The sequence below is a fragment of the Phytophthora sojae genome, assembly GCF_000149755.1.
Source record: "Phytophthora sojae unplaced genomic scaffold PHYSOscaffold_6, whole genome shotgun sequence".
Taxonomy (NCBI): Eukaryota; Oomycota; class Peronosporomycetes; order Peronosporales; family Peronosporaceae; genus Phytophthora; species Phytophthora sojae.
The window spans coordinates 4,034,832-4,047,534 of record NW_009258120.1 but is presented as its reverse complement, the minus strand read 5'-3'; the positions used below and the strand labels follow the sequence as shown (position 1 = coordinate 4,047,534).

General features: G+C 53.8%; 6 protein-coding genes across 6 annotated transcripts; 3 read left to right on the top strand and 3 right to left on the bottom strand.

Moving 5' to 3' along the window:
• Positions 1-81: 81 nt before the first annotated feature.
• Positions 82-2,692, bottom strand: PHYSODRAFT_335855 (hypothetical protein; the record flags this gene model as incomplete). The annotated part of the gene is made up of 3 exons (XM_009533323.1): positions 82-839; positions 1,428-1,615; positions 1,719-2,692. 3 exons carry the CDS (start codon positions 2,690-2,692, stop codon positions 82-84), a joined length of 1,920 nt encoding a protein of 639 aa, XP_009531618.1.
• A 291-nt stretch (positions 2,693-2,983) lies between these two features.
• Positions 2,984-3,805, top strand: PHYSODRAFT_510733 (hypothetical protein; the record flags this gene model as incomplete). The annotated part of the gene is made up of 1 exon (XM_009533322.1): positions 2,984-3,805. One exon carries the CDS (start codon positions 2,984-2,986, stop codon positions 3,803-3,805), a length of 822 nt encoding a protein of 273 aa, XP_009531617.1.
• A 293-nt stretch (positions 3,806-4,098) lies between these two features.
• On the top strand, positions 4,099-4,595 carry PHYSODRAFT_510726 (hypothetical protein; the record flags this gene model as incomplete). The annotated part of the gene is made up of 2 exons (XM_009533321.1): positions 4,099-4,239; positions 4,335-4,595. 2 exons carry the CDS (start codon positions 4,099-4,101, stop codon positions 4,593-4,595), a joined length of 402 nt encoding a protein of 133 aa, XP_009531616.1.
• A 1,109-nt stretch (positions 4,596-5,704) lies between these two features.
• PHYSODRAFT_514308 (hypothetical protein) lies at positions 5,705-5,896 on the bottom strand (the record flags this gene model as incomplete). Its single annotated transcript, XM_009533320.1, has 1 exon — positions 5,705-5,896. A coding segment is annotated over one exon (192 nt), but the record flags the coding sequence as incomplete, so codon positions are not given.
• Positions 5,897-6,758: 862 nt separating this feature from the next.
• PHYSODRAFT_512240 (hypothetical protein) lies at positions 6,759-7,313 on the top strand (the record flags this gene model as incomplete). The annotated part of the gene is made up of 1 exon (XM_009533319.1): positions 6,759-7,313. The coding sequence occupies one exon, from the start codon at positions 6,759-6,761 to the stop codon at positions 7,311-7,313; it is 555 nt and encodes a 184-aa protein (XP_009531614.1).
• A 3,170-nt stretch (positions 7,314-10,483) lies between these two features.
• Positions 10,484-12,511, bottom strand: PHYSODRAFT_335853 (hypothetical protein; the record flags this gene model as incomplete). The annotated part of the gene is made up of 1 exon (XM_009533318.1): positions 10,484-12,511. The coding sequence occupies one exon, from the start codon at positions 12,509-12,511 to the stop codon at positions 10,484-10,486; it is 2,028 nt and encodes a 675-aa protein (XP_009531613.1).
• Between the last annotated feature and the right edge of the window lie 192 nt (positions 12,512-12,703).

Sequence of the window (12,703 nt, the reverse complement as noted above, 5' to 3'; positions counted from 1 at the left end):
GTGAAGTGGTTGTAAAAAGCCAGAACCGATGTACTTTATCCAAAATCAGCAAGTTGAAGTGAATCGCGGCAGGTTTTGCTATTATGTGGTGATCACGCGGACGCCAGCACTGGAGACTCGCTCAGCCGACAGAATGTCTGGCTGCGTGATGAACATCATGTTGCGCGGCACCTTCATCGACCGCGACAGCCACTCGATCATCGCAGGACCGAACTCACCGCGCACCGACACGAAGTCCACGCGGATCTTCGGGTACATGCTGTCGAACAGTGCCGCCATCTCGCGGAACGAGGTGAGCACCGGAGCGACCGCCTCCTCGTCCGAGAACACGTGCACGATGCGCAGCGTGTGGGTCTGCTCGTTACGACGCATGTAGATGATGGCCTTGTTGATAATCGTGAGGTCGGGCACCTTGCAGAAGAAGACGATGGGGGCGTCGCGGATGCTGACAATGGTGCGGGCGATAGTGCGGCCGCCGCGCGCACCGGTGTGCTCGATCTCGGACGAGCTGTCGGTAGCGAGGCCAACCGCAGCAGCCTTGCCGTAGCGTGAGGGGGCCATCTTCTTCATCATCACCAAAATGCAGCGCAGGATCGTAACACGCTCGAACATGACAAACATCACGAACATCACGACGATGAAGTAGATGGCGAAGTACATCAACACCGACGGGTCACCGAGCAGGTTGGCGAAGATGGCCACCACGACCAAGATGAAGCCCACAATCACCGCAGCCCACGGCGCGTGGATGTCGCGCGGGATCTCCGAGCGCTTGCCCTTCAGCAGCATGCACGCGCACGAGAACGTGGCCATCAGTCCGAGGAACGCGTACGTGTACACTCCGTTCACAGTACAGAATTCTGCCCGAATAAGGAACGGGTGTATAACTAATAGCCTCACATATTTAATATTATTTTTCAGTCGATGTGGCGATAGGGGGATGTGCAAGGTACTGCAAGGTACTGAGGTGAAAAATCCAGTGCCAATCATCCACCCTCGTTTGAAAAATGGCGCGCATTTAGCGATCTTACTAGACTTCAAACTACATGTATCGTAGTGGTAGACTTGCACTTTTTCTTTTGCACCTCGCCCCACAAGCCCACCTCCTCCCCCACTCCACCCATGAAGTCCACACCGTCCAAGCGTCTCCGCCTCAATTGGTCTGAGAAAGTGGGCATCCTCGACAAGGTGAAGGGCTAGATAATCCCTACGAGGTCGACCAGTTGACAGCGCTGTTGTGGTGCGAGGATGCCTGGTCCAAGGTTAGTGCTTCGACCATACGCCACTGTTGGAATCATTCCGGACTCGTAGGTAAAGCTGCTCTTCAGTTCATTTTGAAATTACTAAATCAGTACATTGGAAAAGTATAATCAACTTAACATCAATTTATATATTCTGCGTCTTTATATATATCAGGCGTTCCTTACTCGGGCAGATTGAGTCAGTGTTCAGGATCAGAACGAGGCTTGCTGAGAGGACAAAGTAGAGTCCGATGATGTTGTGGCTGGTACCGCGCAGCTTGTTCTTCTTGGCCAAGAAAGCAGGCAACACGCGGTCATTCGACAGACGCTCAACCAATCCAACAATTCCAACGTAGGAGGTAAGCACAGCACCGCTGAGTACGATGAAGGTGTCAACAGAAGCCTATGTCTCGAACCAGCTTCCCACTGCCACACGAGCGACCTTCGCCAGCAGTGCATCACTGCTAGCATAGATACCGTCGTGGTAGAACCGCAAGGATGCCAACGCCCAGCCCCAGATTGAAAAACGTGACGAGTGCCCACATGTTGCGCAGTGTCTTGCGGAACACACCCGGCTGCTGCTCCTCCACGTAGTTGGACGATGACTCAAAGCCCGTGATACCCAGCATGGACGCACTGAAGCCGAAGAAAATGGACGTGAACACGTTGCCGTCCAGCATGGAGCCCGCGAAGTCCACCTCGGGCAGCTCGGTCTTCATGTTGTCGCTGAAGATGTGTGTGTTCTGGACACCGTAGATGACGCACGAGACGAATAGGATCGAGAGCACGATGATGTGGTGGAGGAAAATAAACACAGCCACACGAGAACTCTCGGAGATACCGATGAAAGCCAACACGGCGAACGCCCCGAGCAGGACGATGATCGACGTGACGATCGGGATGTCGATCTGGGTGTTCAGATATTTGACACCCGACGTAGCAGACACCACACCCGTGGCCACGTACGACAAGATACTCAGGCAAGCAGCCACTGCAGCCGTGCGCTTGGACGTCGTATTGAGGAGTGCGTTGTAGGTACCACCGTTCATGGGGATGGCCGTGACCACCTCCTCGTAGATGAAGCGGAAGAAGAAGAGCACCGTCGACACCATGAGCAGAGGTATGGGCATGAGCTTTCCGCACTTGGACGTCACCGACGATGCCGAGTAAAGCACACTGGACAAGATGTCGTTTCCGCAGATGGCGGTGGCTGGGAGCTCGCCTGGGAGCTTCCGTGGTTGGTCCATTTCATCTTGAATTGCCGCCAACTCTGCATCAGGCACCCTCACGTGCTCGGACGAGCCCGAACCGGGGAACTGCCACGTCGGGCCTTTAGGCGCTCCTTCCACGATCTCGATCTCGATCTTGCGGCGACGCAGATTCACGGCCCGCGAGCTGGTCAGACCCTCCGAATAAATAACTGTATTGCAATTTTTACGGTATTGTTTCATGGCAATAACTTATTTTTACTCCTTTCTAAAACAATACAGTTATTTTATTACAAATGTTGTTGTAAAAGTATTTACAACAACATTTGTAATAAAATAACTGTATTGCAATAGAACCCCATGGGGTTCTATTGCAACCTCACATCGCTTCGATTGACTGGTGGTGGACGCGGTGTCCACGAGCTCTAGCTAGCGACCACACTGTTCCCGGGGGCTGCCACGGCTCGCGTTTTGCAGAGTACACTTCTAAACCTACCAAGAAGCCCAAGACCAACCACCACTACCAACTCTACGATGTCGCTCATCAAGTTCTCCAGCAAGAGCATCTGCACCTACTTCTTCAAGGTCGTTGTGGACGAGACCAGCCAGCCCACCGATTATTTCCGCTGTCAATGTGGCACCGTGCGCAAGCAGGCCCGGGGGACGGGCTACAGCAACCTACTCAACCATGTCCGCAAGGAGCACCCCGACTACGCCACCACCATGGCCGCAAGCGCTCACTCAGGAGCGCTGACGTCCTTCGTGGACTCCAAAAGCCAAACGGTGTACAACTGGCTAGACCTGATGGTCGAGTGCAACCTCCCCTTCTCGTTTCCTGAGAATGTGACGGTGCGCAAGTACATGGCGATCCCCTCCATTTGCACGGAGACATTCTTGAAGTACATGCGCCTCGTCTGCGGAGAGGTAGAGAAAGATGTGGCCGAAGCTCTTCCTGCCAAGTTTGGCATCGTCTTTGACGGGTGCACCTTCAAGTCGGAGCAGTACGTCGGCGTCTTCCCGCACGACAACCGAGCCGAGACTGTGCTGCTCGCCATGGCCCCTATTGTTGACGACGAGGTCGAAGACCATACGGCGGAGAGCCATGTCGCGTTTTTGTCGACCGTTCTCGGCTTTTTCAATCGCACGACTAACGACATCATCTACGTGGTCGGTGACAACTGCTCGACCAACGGCAAGGTGTCGACATTGCTTGGTGTTCCGCTAGTCGGATGCGCCAGTCATCGCCTTAATCTGGCGGTGACTGCGTTCATGGGAAAACATGAGAAGGAGCTGGAAAAACTCCAAATGTTGATGCGTAAGTTGCGCACACTGAATGCTGCTGCGAGGCTTCGGTAAGTTTTGCTTATGTTTTCGCTCTTTTCAGTATTTTATTTTCCTCTGTTTTTGGTATTTTATTTTCCGCTAAAATTTCTGTACTTTATTTTTGCAGGAAGTACACCAACCTTCGACCTGCCTTACGCCAGGAGACACGCTGGTCGTCAATCTTCAAGATGGTGTCTCGGTTCTTCGAGCTGAAAAAGTTTCTGGAGGCTGACGACGATCTGTCTGAGCTGCTGCCGACGCGTCGCGAGATGAAGAAGCTAGAGGCTCTACTGGAGCAGCTCAAAGATTTTGAGAGTGCGTCCAAGATGCTGCAGCACCAGAACGGCGTAACGCTCTTGGACGTTCGCGATATCTTCGACGAACTGATCACCATCTACCCTACGGTCTCTAACTACCTTGACGCAGACGCGGATATTGTCAAGAACCCCGAGTTCGAAGCCGCATGCGTCGCTGCATTGCGCACCGGGGCCGAAGACATCACTGCGAAGCAGCGCAAGCTGCTTGAGCCGTTTGCAGTTCGTATCGATGCCAGCCGTCGCAGACAGCGAAGATGGGCTTTGCGGACCGCGTGATGAAAAAGCGGAAGATCGAGCGCAAGCAGCAGGCGACATTCCCCGCCGTCAAGTTCGTCCCGCCAACCTCGAACTGCGTGGAGAGGTTCTTCAGTCGCGCTAAGCATACGCTCTCGCACCATCGCCACGGGATCCTGCCAGTGAACCTCGAGGCAGTTCTCGTTTTGAAGGAGAATAGGCGCTTTTGGGGCGCCAACACGGTAGTGAAGGTAGTTAACTCGACTTCGTAATAAACGGTTTGGAAAGCTGGTATTTTACCAGTATTGACCGCTGACAAACAATAACTCATTGTTAAGGATGCAAGCATTTGACGCAGTAATTATTTGTAGAGCCTACGTCCGTAAATTGGAGACGGTATTATCGGAGGGTCTGGAGCTGGTGCCGGAGCTGGGGATACGCGGCGACGCCACCTCCATGTAGACCGTGGTCGGAACATGAAGGATGCCCATTGAGCTGCCTTCTCCAGCACTTGAAACCGTTGCGACTGGGATTTAGACTTTCGACTGGAAGAGGACGACTTGGCTCGAACTCGACGAAATGCGGAATGAACGGACTGAAAGCGTGTTGAAGACGTGTGTGGCTCGATTAACCGGTGATTGATTAAAAACGTGATGGCATATGGATAAATATCGTGACGGTGCCGACACATTTTTTTTACTTGATTAAAGTATAGGCAGACTGACCGCAACGCACGTATATTGACCAATGACATCTAGATTTACCCAATATCGGCCAATGAGCTTGATTAGGTGTAGGGTAAAACGATGCCGACGCCGTGCCGACGTTTAATGTAGGCACGGGGGCGAAAATATGCAGGGCGTCAATACGAGCCACCAGTCTACTGCTCATCTCTCGAATATCTGCTCTCTTGCCGACAGAACATTCGGAACCAGTATGAGCCTCCAAGACCTCGCCCCCGTCAACTCCCAGCGCGCTCTACAAACCGCAATCAACGCCTTCGGGCGCTTCGTCGCGGCCCAAGGCGTCTCCACGGACTCATCGCTGCCTCTCTCGCAGATGATGAGAGTGGGGCTGTGTTTGTGAAGCTCATGGACCGCTTTGGCGTTCACCTCGCCTTCGTCGAAGGCCGAGGGGGGAAGCCGCTGGCCAAGACCTCGGTCATGAGCTACTACCGCCATGTCAAGAACTGGCTGCTCGACACCTACCCGACCCACCGAGCCACCATCGAGAAGAAACTACTCAAGATGGGACAGACGCTCGAGCGCCATTGTCTGAAGCGCATCGAAGGTGGAATGGTCAAGAAGGCGCCTGCCTGCACGAAGGAAGACCTACGAATTCTCATGGACGGACTGTACTATGATGCCGCCAGCCCCAAGGACTACCAAGATGCCGCGTTACTGGCGCTGATGTGGTACGCGTTTGGCCAAGCCTCGGACCTGGGGTTCGTGGTGAAGGGAAACCTGTCTGTGAGTGCGGATGGCGTTGTGTTCGTCCGGCTCATCCGCGTGAAGACTTCAGACGAGCAGGGCATCTCTCTCTTTCCCGACAAGAACAGCTTCATCACGTGCCCCCTGCATGCGATTGCGATGGCCCTGGTGATGCAGGACGCTCCGTGCGCACAGCTGCTGGATCATCCGCACCTTGCCGCAAGCAGCGACGAGAGTATGACAGTCCCTGTTGACGTGCCACTAGCTGAAGCTCTTGTTGCCTGCGAGAACGACGACACGCCAAGTGAGCCGCCTCAGAAAAAGCGTAAACTGCCTGAAGAAAACATGAAGATCCACGCCTACGTGAACCGCGTTGTCAAGACAGCGTCTGCCGCTCAAGCTAAAGCGGTGCCAACTGCAAACTTGACGTCTCACTCGTTTCGACGTGGTGGGGCTCAGCATGCAAACGGTGATCCACTGCTTAGTGCTCAGTGGATTTTCGATCGTGGTTCGTGGAACATGACGGCTACCAACAAGGCTTTCGCTTACGTGTTCAACACTACCAGTGAAGACCAGAAAGTAGCGCGTGTTCTCAGCGGGTGGGACTCGAGCAAGAAGCCACCGGTTCCAACCCTCTCCTGGTTCGACTCCGCCAGCCGGTAGCAGGCACTGAGCTTGGGTAATCTTCTTTTCCAGCCAAGCGTGTGCACCCAAGACCCCGAGAAGAAGCTCAACGCCCGCGTCGCTGAAGTTCTAACTGCCGCGCTGATCCAGCATTTTCCCGAGATACTCGAGTACTACCCGATGTGCCCGTACGCTACCCGGATGCGCGAATGCCTGATGGCGTTGGGTTTACCAAAAGCTCAAGTTCTCGCGTGGAGCTCTGAACTACAGGCGAAGGTGGCACAAAAGGATCTGGAGGAATCTCAAGACGACGCGGAGGCATTCACAAGGGAAGAGAAGCTGATCAATCACCAGAACTGCATCATCGGCGAGCTGAAAGCCATGAATCGAGCCTTGACCGAGCGGGTCACCCAACTGGAGAGTCAGCGCGACGTTGGTCAGGATGACTCCTCCACAAGTTTGCCTGCACCGGTGGTGGCACCACAATCGCATTGCGAGGATTCCGCTACTGTATCGAAGTCGTGTGGAAGCAAGGCTCTCCCGAAAGGCCCAGCGGCTATTTGGTTTGAGTGGTACGCAAAAACACCACGTATGTGGGACGTGTGTGCGGATCGGCAGAAAAAATCAGCGTACAAGCACACCGTGAACTACATGAAGCTCTTCTTACCAAACGGCTTCGAGCTGGACCCGTCGGCCCCTGACTACACCGACCAAGTTGTCCGTACCGGAATTGAGGCCGAAGCCGGGATGTACAGATTTTTCGAAGAGCACGGAGTCAAGAGCAAACGTGGATCAGCTGTACTCAAGCAACTGCGCAAGTTTTTCCGGGAAAGCAAGCTCAACTCTCTAGTAGACGCATACCGTGCTCGCGTTGCTGTCGCTGGCATAACGGGCCCAGCGCCCAAGGAAACGCAAGAGCTGTTTACACGGAAGTAGTTGAGTTATAGTTTCTAACGTGGGGCTATAATAAATGTTCTGTACCGCTACACATTACACTTCGATAAATGTATAGCGTACAGCATGTAGTGCGCGTTTGACTTTCGTACGCAACTGCTGGAACGCCACAGAGCTTCATAATATCGATCTACTCTTAAACAGCTCATGCATTTGACAACATCTTGCACTGCAGCCGAGGCGGTGTGCTACCACTCTGAATCTTTACTGTAGCCATTTTAATTGTAAAAAAATAAGACTGCTCCTGTCTTAAAGGTTATTTTATGATTACCCAGAGGTTACAGATTAAACAACGGTTTTGTGTAAAAGAAGGATTTTATTGTTGGTAGTTAATCGGCTCGACCGCGTAAACACAGCCCAGATCAGCAAAGAAGTGGCGTAATCCGTCTTCGGTACTTGGCTTGTAGACGAGCTCGTCCGAGTCGATGAAGTCGCCCACCGCCGCGCGAGCGATGCAGTGCCAGGTACCCTCTTCTTGGCCAAAGGGCCTACTGATGATCACAAGGTGCCTAAAACTAGACCTAGGAATCTTCTTGAACCACCTTTGCGAACTGCAGTTGAACGTGTTGGTACTGTTCAGGTACCGCAGCTGATAGCCCTTGGCGCGAAGCGCTTCATGCAGTGCTTGCATAGAATACGCCCCGTACTTCTCATCGCCGTGGGGGGTTGGCCCTTCTTCCTCGGGTGCAGCCGCGTTAAGACGACGCACGATTGGCACCAAATCCTCCACGGTTAAAAAACCCCGGGTTTGCACCGCATTGTTGATCGAGTACAATCCACAGAGAGAATATCTCTCGGATGTACCGCTCTGATTCTCACACATTGGACCGCCCCTAGTCCGTCTACCCACAATGGATTGCATCTCTGTCCGTGGAAGGTCTAGCATATCGCCGGACGTGAAGATAGACGCGCACCAAAAAAAGACTCCCCACTCTTACTTAGCACTGACGTGAAATCGCTAGCAAATCGCCGGTGGGGTGAGCACAAAAGCAAAAGTGAGAAGGACTGTGTCGCTGCATCGATGGCGACGAGCGCTAACCAACCGTGTAAATTTCAATGCTTTTAATACAGTACAGCCAGATGAACTCTCGAAAAATGAGAAATGTATTGCGTTTTTGTATGTTACGCAGCGCTAATGCTGCTGTTTTAATAACCAACATGCAAACTCTTAAGTTGGTAACAGCGGCAGAATTGCAGGTGTCAGGCTGTTACTGCCTGACACCTGCAATCCAGGATTTGCTCTGGCACTGCAGGAGCAGTGGCGCATTTGATTGCTAACCGCCTGGGCACCATGCCCGATGTGCATGATGTGCCTGCTTTTTTAGCCAATCCCAGCTTGTAGGCACTCTGTCGGCCGATGTCGGCACCGTCATGGTATGGCGAGAAAAATGTCGCCTCTCCTAGTCGTCATCGAGGCTGCGCCTCCGGCCGTGCCATTCCTCCCGATATTTTAGAGCATCTTCGGCTTTGATGTGAGCAGTTTAACGGATCATTTGCAGCATGGGCTAATGCCGTCCGGGTGTTCTTGCCACAGGATTGGACATTGCCGTCTTTACTTGCCCGAAATGTGTGTAAGTAAATTGATCCCAAAAACCCTAAATACGAGTGTACAAGTCCTTTGGTTAATGATTTTGCGACTTCGTACTCTTTTGGTTTCGACAGCATGGCAGCGCAGTGCAGTATTGTGTGTTCTGTTCCAAATTTCCATGGGCGGTTTGTTGGACCACCCGAGCCAAATCTCCGGCCAATCTCCGGGGCCACTAGGATTGGTTATAGACACCCGTTTAAGTACGAATTGGCCTTGACATGCGGGCACTTGGACCATATGGTTTGGGCCCGGGAGATTGGGCAAATGACTTGAGTGTTGTATTTGGCGATTGGAGCGGGGTCTCCAAACCGCCACGATTTGGAAATTTTGACCGGAATTCACAATATCGTCACAGCAAGGTTTGGAATTGCCTTCAATGATGAGGACATTTGCTTAACTTATCGGAGACGGCGTCCTAGTGAAGATCTTGGAGTGGAAGTTTCCAAGTTTTGACGATATTCGACAGCAATTGTCTGAATAGTGTAGAAGTGTTGGAACCCCAAATTACGCAACAAAAGGATATCGCACACACTTTCCTCACCACCTGGCCGTCAAAGCTGAAGAACGTGGCGGCGCGGCCGTTCGGACGAGCGCGGCAAGCTGGCAGTGCGGGCATGCTCGGCTCCTGGATGGGCGAGGACAAGAGATGTCCACGTCGCCCCGCCCTCCTCCATTACACTAACAGCCGCTCTGTATGCCGCGGAGAGCATACCCGCCCCACGGACACACCAGTAGACGACATGGGTTCGGCCAATCCCATTTGACACCGTTGCCGAAAAAGAGGCGTCTGGTTGCCGGAAAAGGGGCGTCCGCTGCCTCGTCACATGAGGAAAAATCCAGAGCCCCGCGCCACAGTGACCCAGCCGGGCCTGCGTCTGCGGCTCACCCAGCCATCGCTGCGAGCGAGCGAGCAACTGCCACTGTCCTGACCAGGACAGGCAGGCCTCGCGGTGCAACTCGACTTCGCACTGGATCCAGCGAGTTGTTCCAGCTCTGGCGAGAACGGATCCGGTGGATCGGCTAGCAACCGTCTCCAGAGAACGAGTCTGGTTGCTGCTGTTTGTTGTCTGGCCGGCAAGCCTGGCCGAGCTCGATGAAAAAATTGCTGGCGGATTTGCCTCCGCTGGCTGGCTGGAAGCTCTCGTGGAGATGCTGCGAGAGATGCATCTCAAGCTGAAGTTGTCTGTGACTTGTGCAGTGTTATGAAATGCGATACGAAACATGCTGGTGACTGTGAACTTGCAGCCTCTGCACTCCAGCGCTAAGCGTGATTCGGTTTTGTCAACACAGAGTGCACAGTTTGAATACGGCAAGCGCGGATGCTGCGTTGCCAATGCGGGTCATTCAAAAGCTCCGGACCAACCTTTGTTGACTCGAGCATTGATTACATGTTGTACAACAGCGTGATCGGCAGTCCTTTGAGCGCCACTCAATGAGCGGATGAAGCAACATCAGTGCGTAGACATACTGAATGCAATCATGCATGTACATTACCATGGTACTCCTAGCTTACTCAACTTATACATTGCAAAGTAATCCTCGCTATCGATGGTGCGCACGAGGATCATGCCGTAATGACGCGAACGCCGACGGAAGACACACACGCCGCCGACACCATGTCGGGCTGCGTGATGAACATCAAGTTGCGCGGCACTCCCATCTTCTTCGACAGCCACTCGATCGTCGCGGGTTTGAACTCGCCCTGCACAGACACGAAGTCGATGCGGATCTTCGGGTACATGCTGTCGAACAGCACCACCAAGTTGCGGAACGCCTTGAGCACGGGCGCGTCGGTCTCTTCGTCCGAGAACACGTGCACGATGCGTAGCGTGTGCGTCTGCTCATTGCGACGCACGTACATGATGACCTTGTTGATGATCGTCAGGTCCGGCCGCTTGCAGAAGAAGATGATCGGCGCACTGCGGATGCTCACGATGGCGCGGGCGATCGTGCGTCCTCCCCGCGCGCCCGTGTGCTCCACCTCGGGGGTATCGCGAGTGCGGAAGTAGTTGACGGCCGTGCCCTTCGCGTACTTGGACGGCGCCGTCTTCTTCATCAGCGCGAGAATGCAGCGCAAGATCATGACGCGCTCGAACATGACGAACATCACGAAGGCCACGGCGATGAAGTACAGCGCGAAGTACATCAGCACGGACGGATCGCCGAGCAGGTTCGCAAAGATCGCCACCACCACCATCACGAAGCCCAGCACCAGCACAGTCCACGGCGCAGTGACGTCGCGGGGGATCTCGGGTCTCTTGGCCTTCAATAGCATACCGGCACTCGCGAACAGCGCCATCAAGCCCAGGAACGCATACGTGTACACGCCGTTGATGATGGTGGTGTCTGCATTGAGCACCAACACGAGACTGGACGACAACAGAAAGTAGCACCCGATGATGTAGTGGTTCGTGCCACGCAACTTGTTCGTCTTGGCCAGGAAGCTTGGCAACACGCGGTCGGTCGATAGGCGGCGCACCAAGCCGCAAATGCCGACGTACGAGGTCAGCACGGAACCGGACAGCACGATGAAGGCGTCGACACTGACCCAGGTTCCGAACCAGCTTCCCAACGACACTTCTGCTGCCTTAGATAGCAGAGCGTCTGCGCTGGCGTAGATTCCGTCGTCACCGCCGAGTGGCAGCACCGCAAGGATGCCAATCGCAGTGGTCGTGTTGAAAATTGTTGTCGGCAATGCTGCATTTCGTAGAGTTTTACGGAAGACGCCGGGAGCCTGCTCCTCAACATAGTTCGAGGAGGACTCGAAACCCGTGATACCCAGCATGGCAGCGCCAAAACCGAAGAACACGGCAGTGAACGCGTTGCCGTCCAACATGGACCCAGCGAAGTCCACCTCCGGGAAGTCCGCCTTCATGTTGTCTCGAAAAATGTGCGGGTTCTTGATGCCGTACACCGCACACGACACCACCAGAACACTCAGCACGACGATGTGGTGTAAGAAGATGGCGAGGGCCACACGGGAGCTTGTAACAATGCCGAGCAGAGCGAGCAGTGCAAACACGAAGAGCACAGCCACTGTGCAGCACACGGTCGGAATGTTCACCTGAGTCCTGAGGTATTGGACGGCCGATATTGCTGCAATAACCCCCGTGGCCAGATAGGACAGGATACTCAAACAGGCAGCAATGGTAGCCGTGGACTTGGAGATGGCATTGAGTAGCACGCTGTACGTACCGCCATTCATTGGAATGGCGGTGATCACCTCGGCATACATGAGCTTGTATAATTGCACGACAATAGTTACCATGAGAAGCGGAACAGGAGTGAGTTTCCCCGCCTTGGCAGCAACGTTGGACACGGAGTAGAGCACACTCCCCAAGAAGTCGTTGCCAATGATGGCGCTGGCAGGCCACTCGGATAAGAGCGCACGGGGCTCGTTCAGCTGAACGCCATCAAGATCTGCATCGGGAACGCACAATCGTTGGGTGGAGCCTGAGCTGGGGAACTGCCAAGACGGACTTTTCGCTTCCTTTTCCACCACTTCAATCTCGATCACGCGGAGCCTCAGGCTTGCAGTCGACGACGCCAACGAGCGCGAACGATCTCCTGGGTGTCGGTTTGCAGCACTCATACTCATACCCGATTCCTGGGGGTGGTCGAATCAGTCTTGGTACGAAGAATCGGAAATGAAACGCAGATTGACCGGAACTTGCGTTGAAAACATCACCCAGAAGCTTGAAAATCCAGGGCAACAGTCACTACTGTAGCACTCAAAACCAAACCAGCATCGAGTGCACCGCTTACCAAAAAAATCTCTACCGTA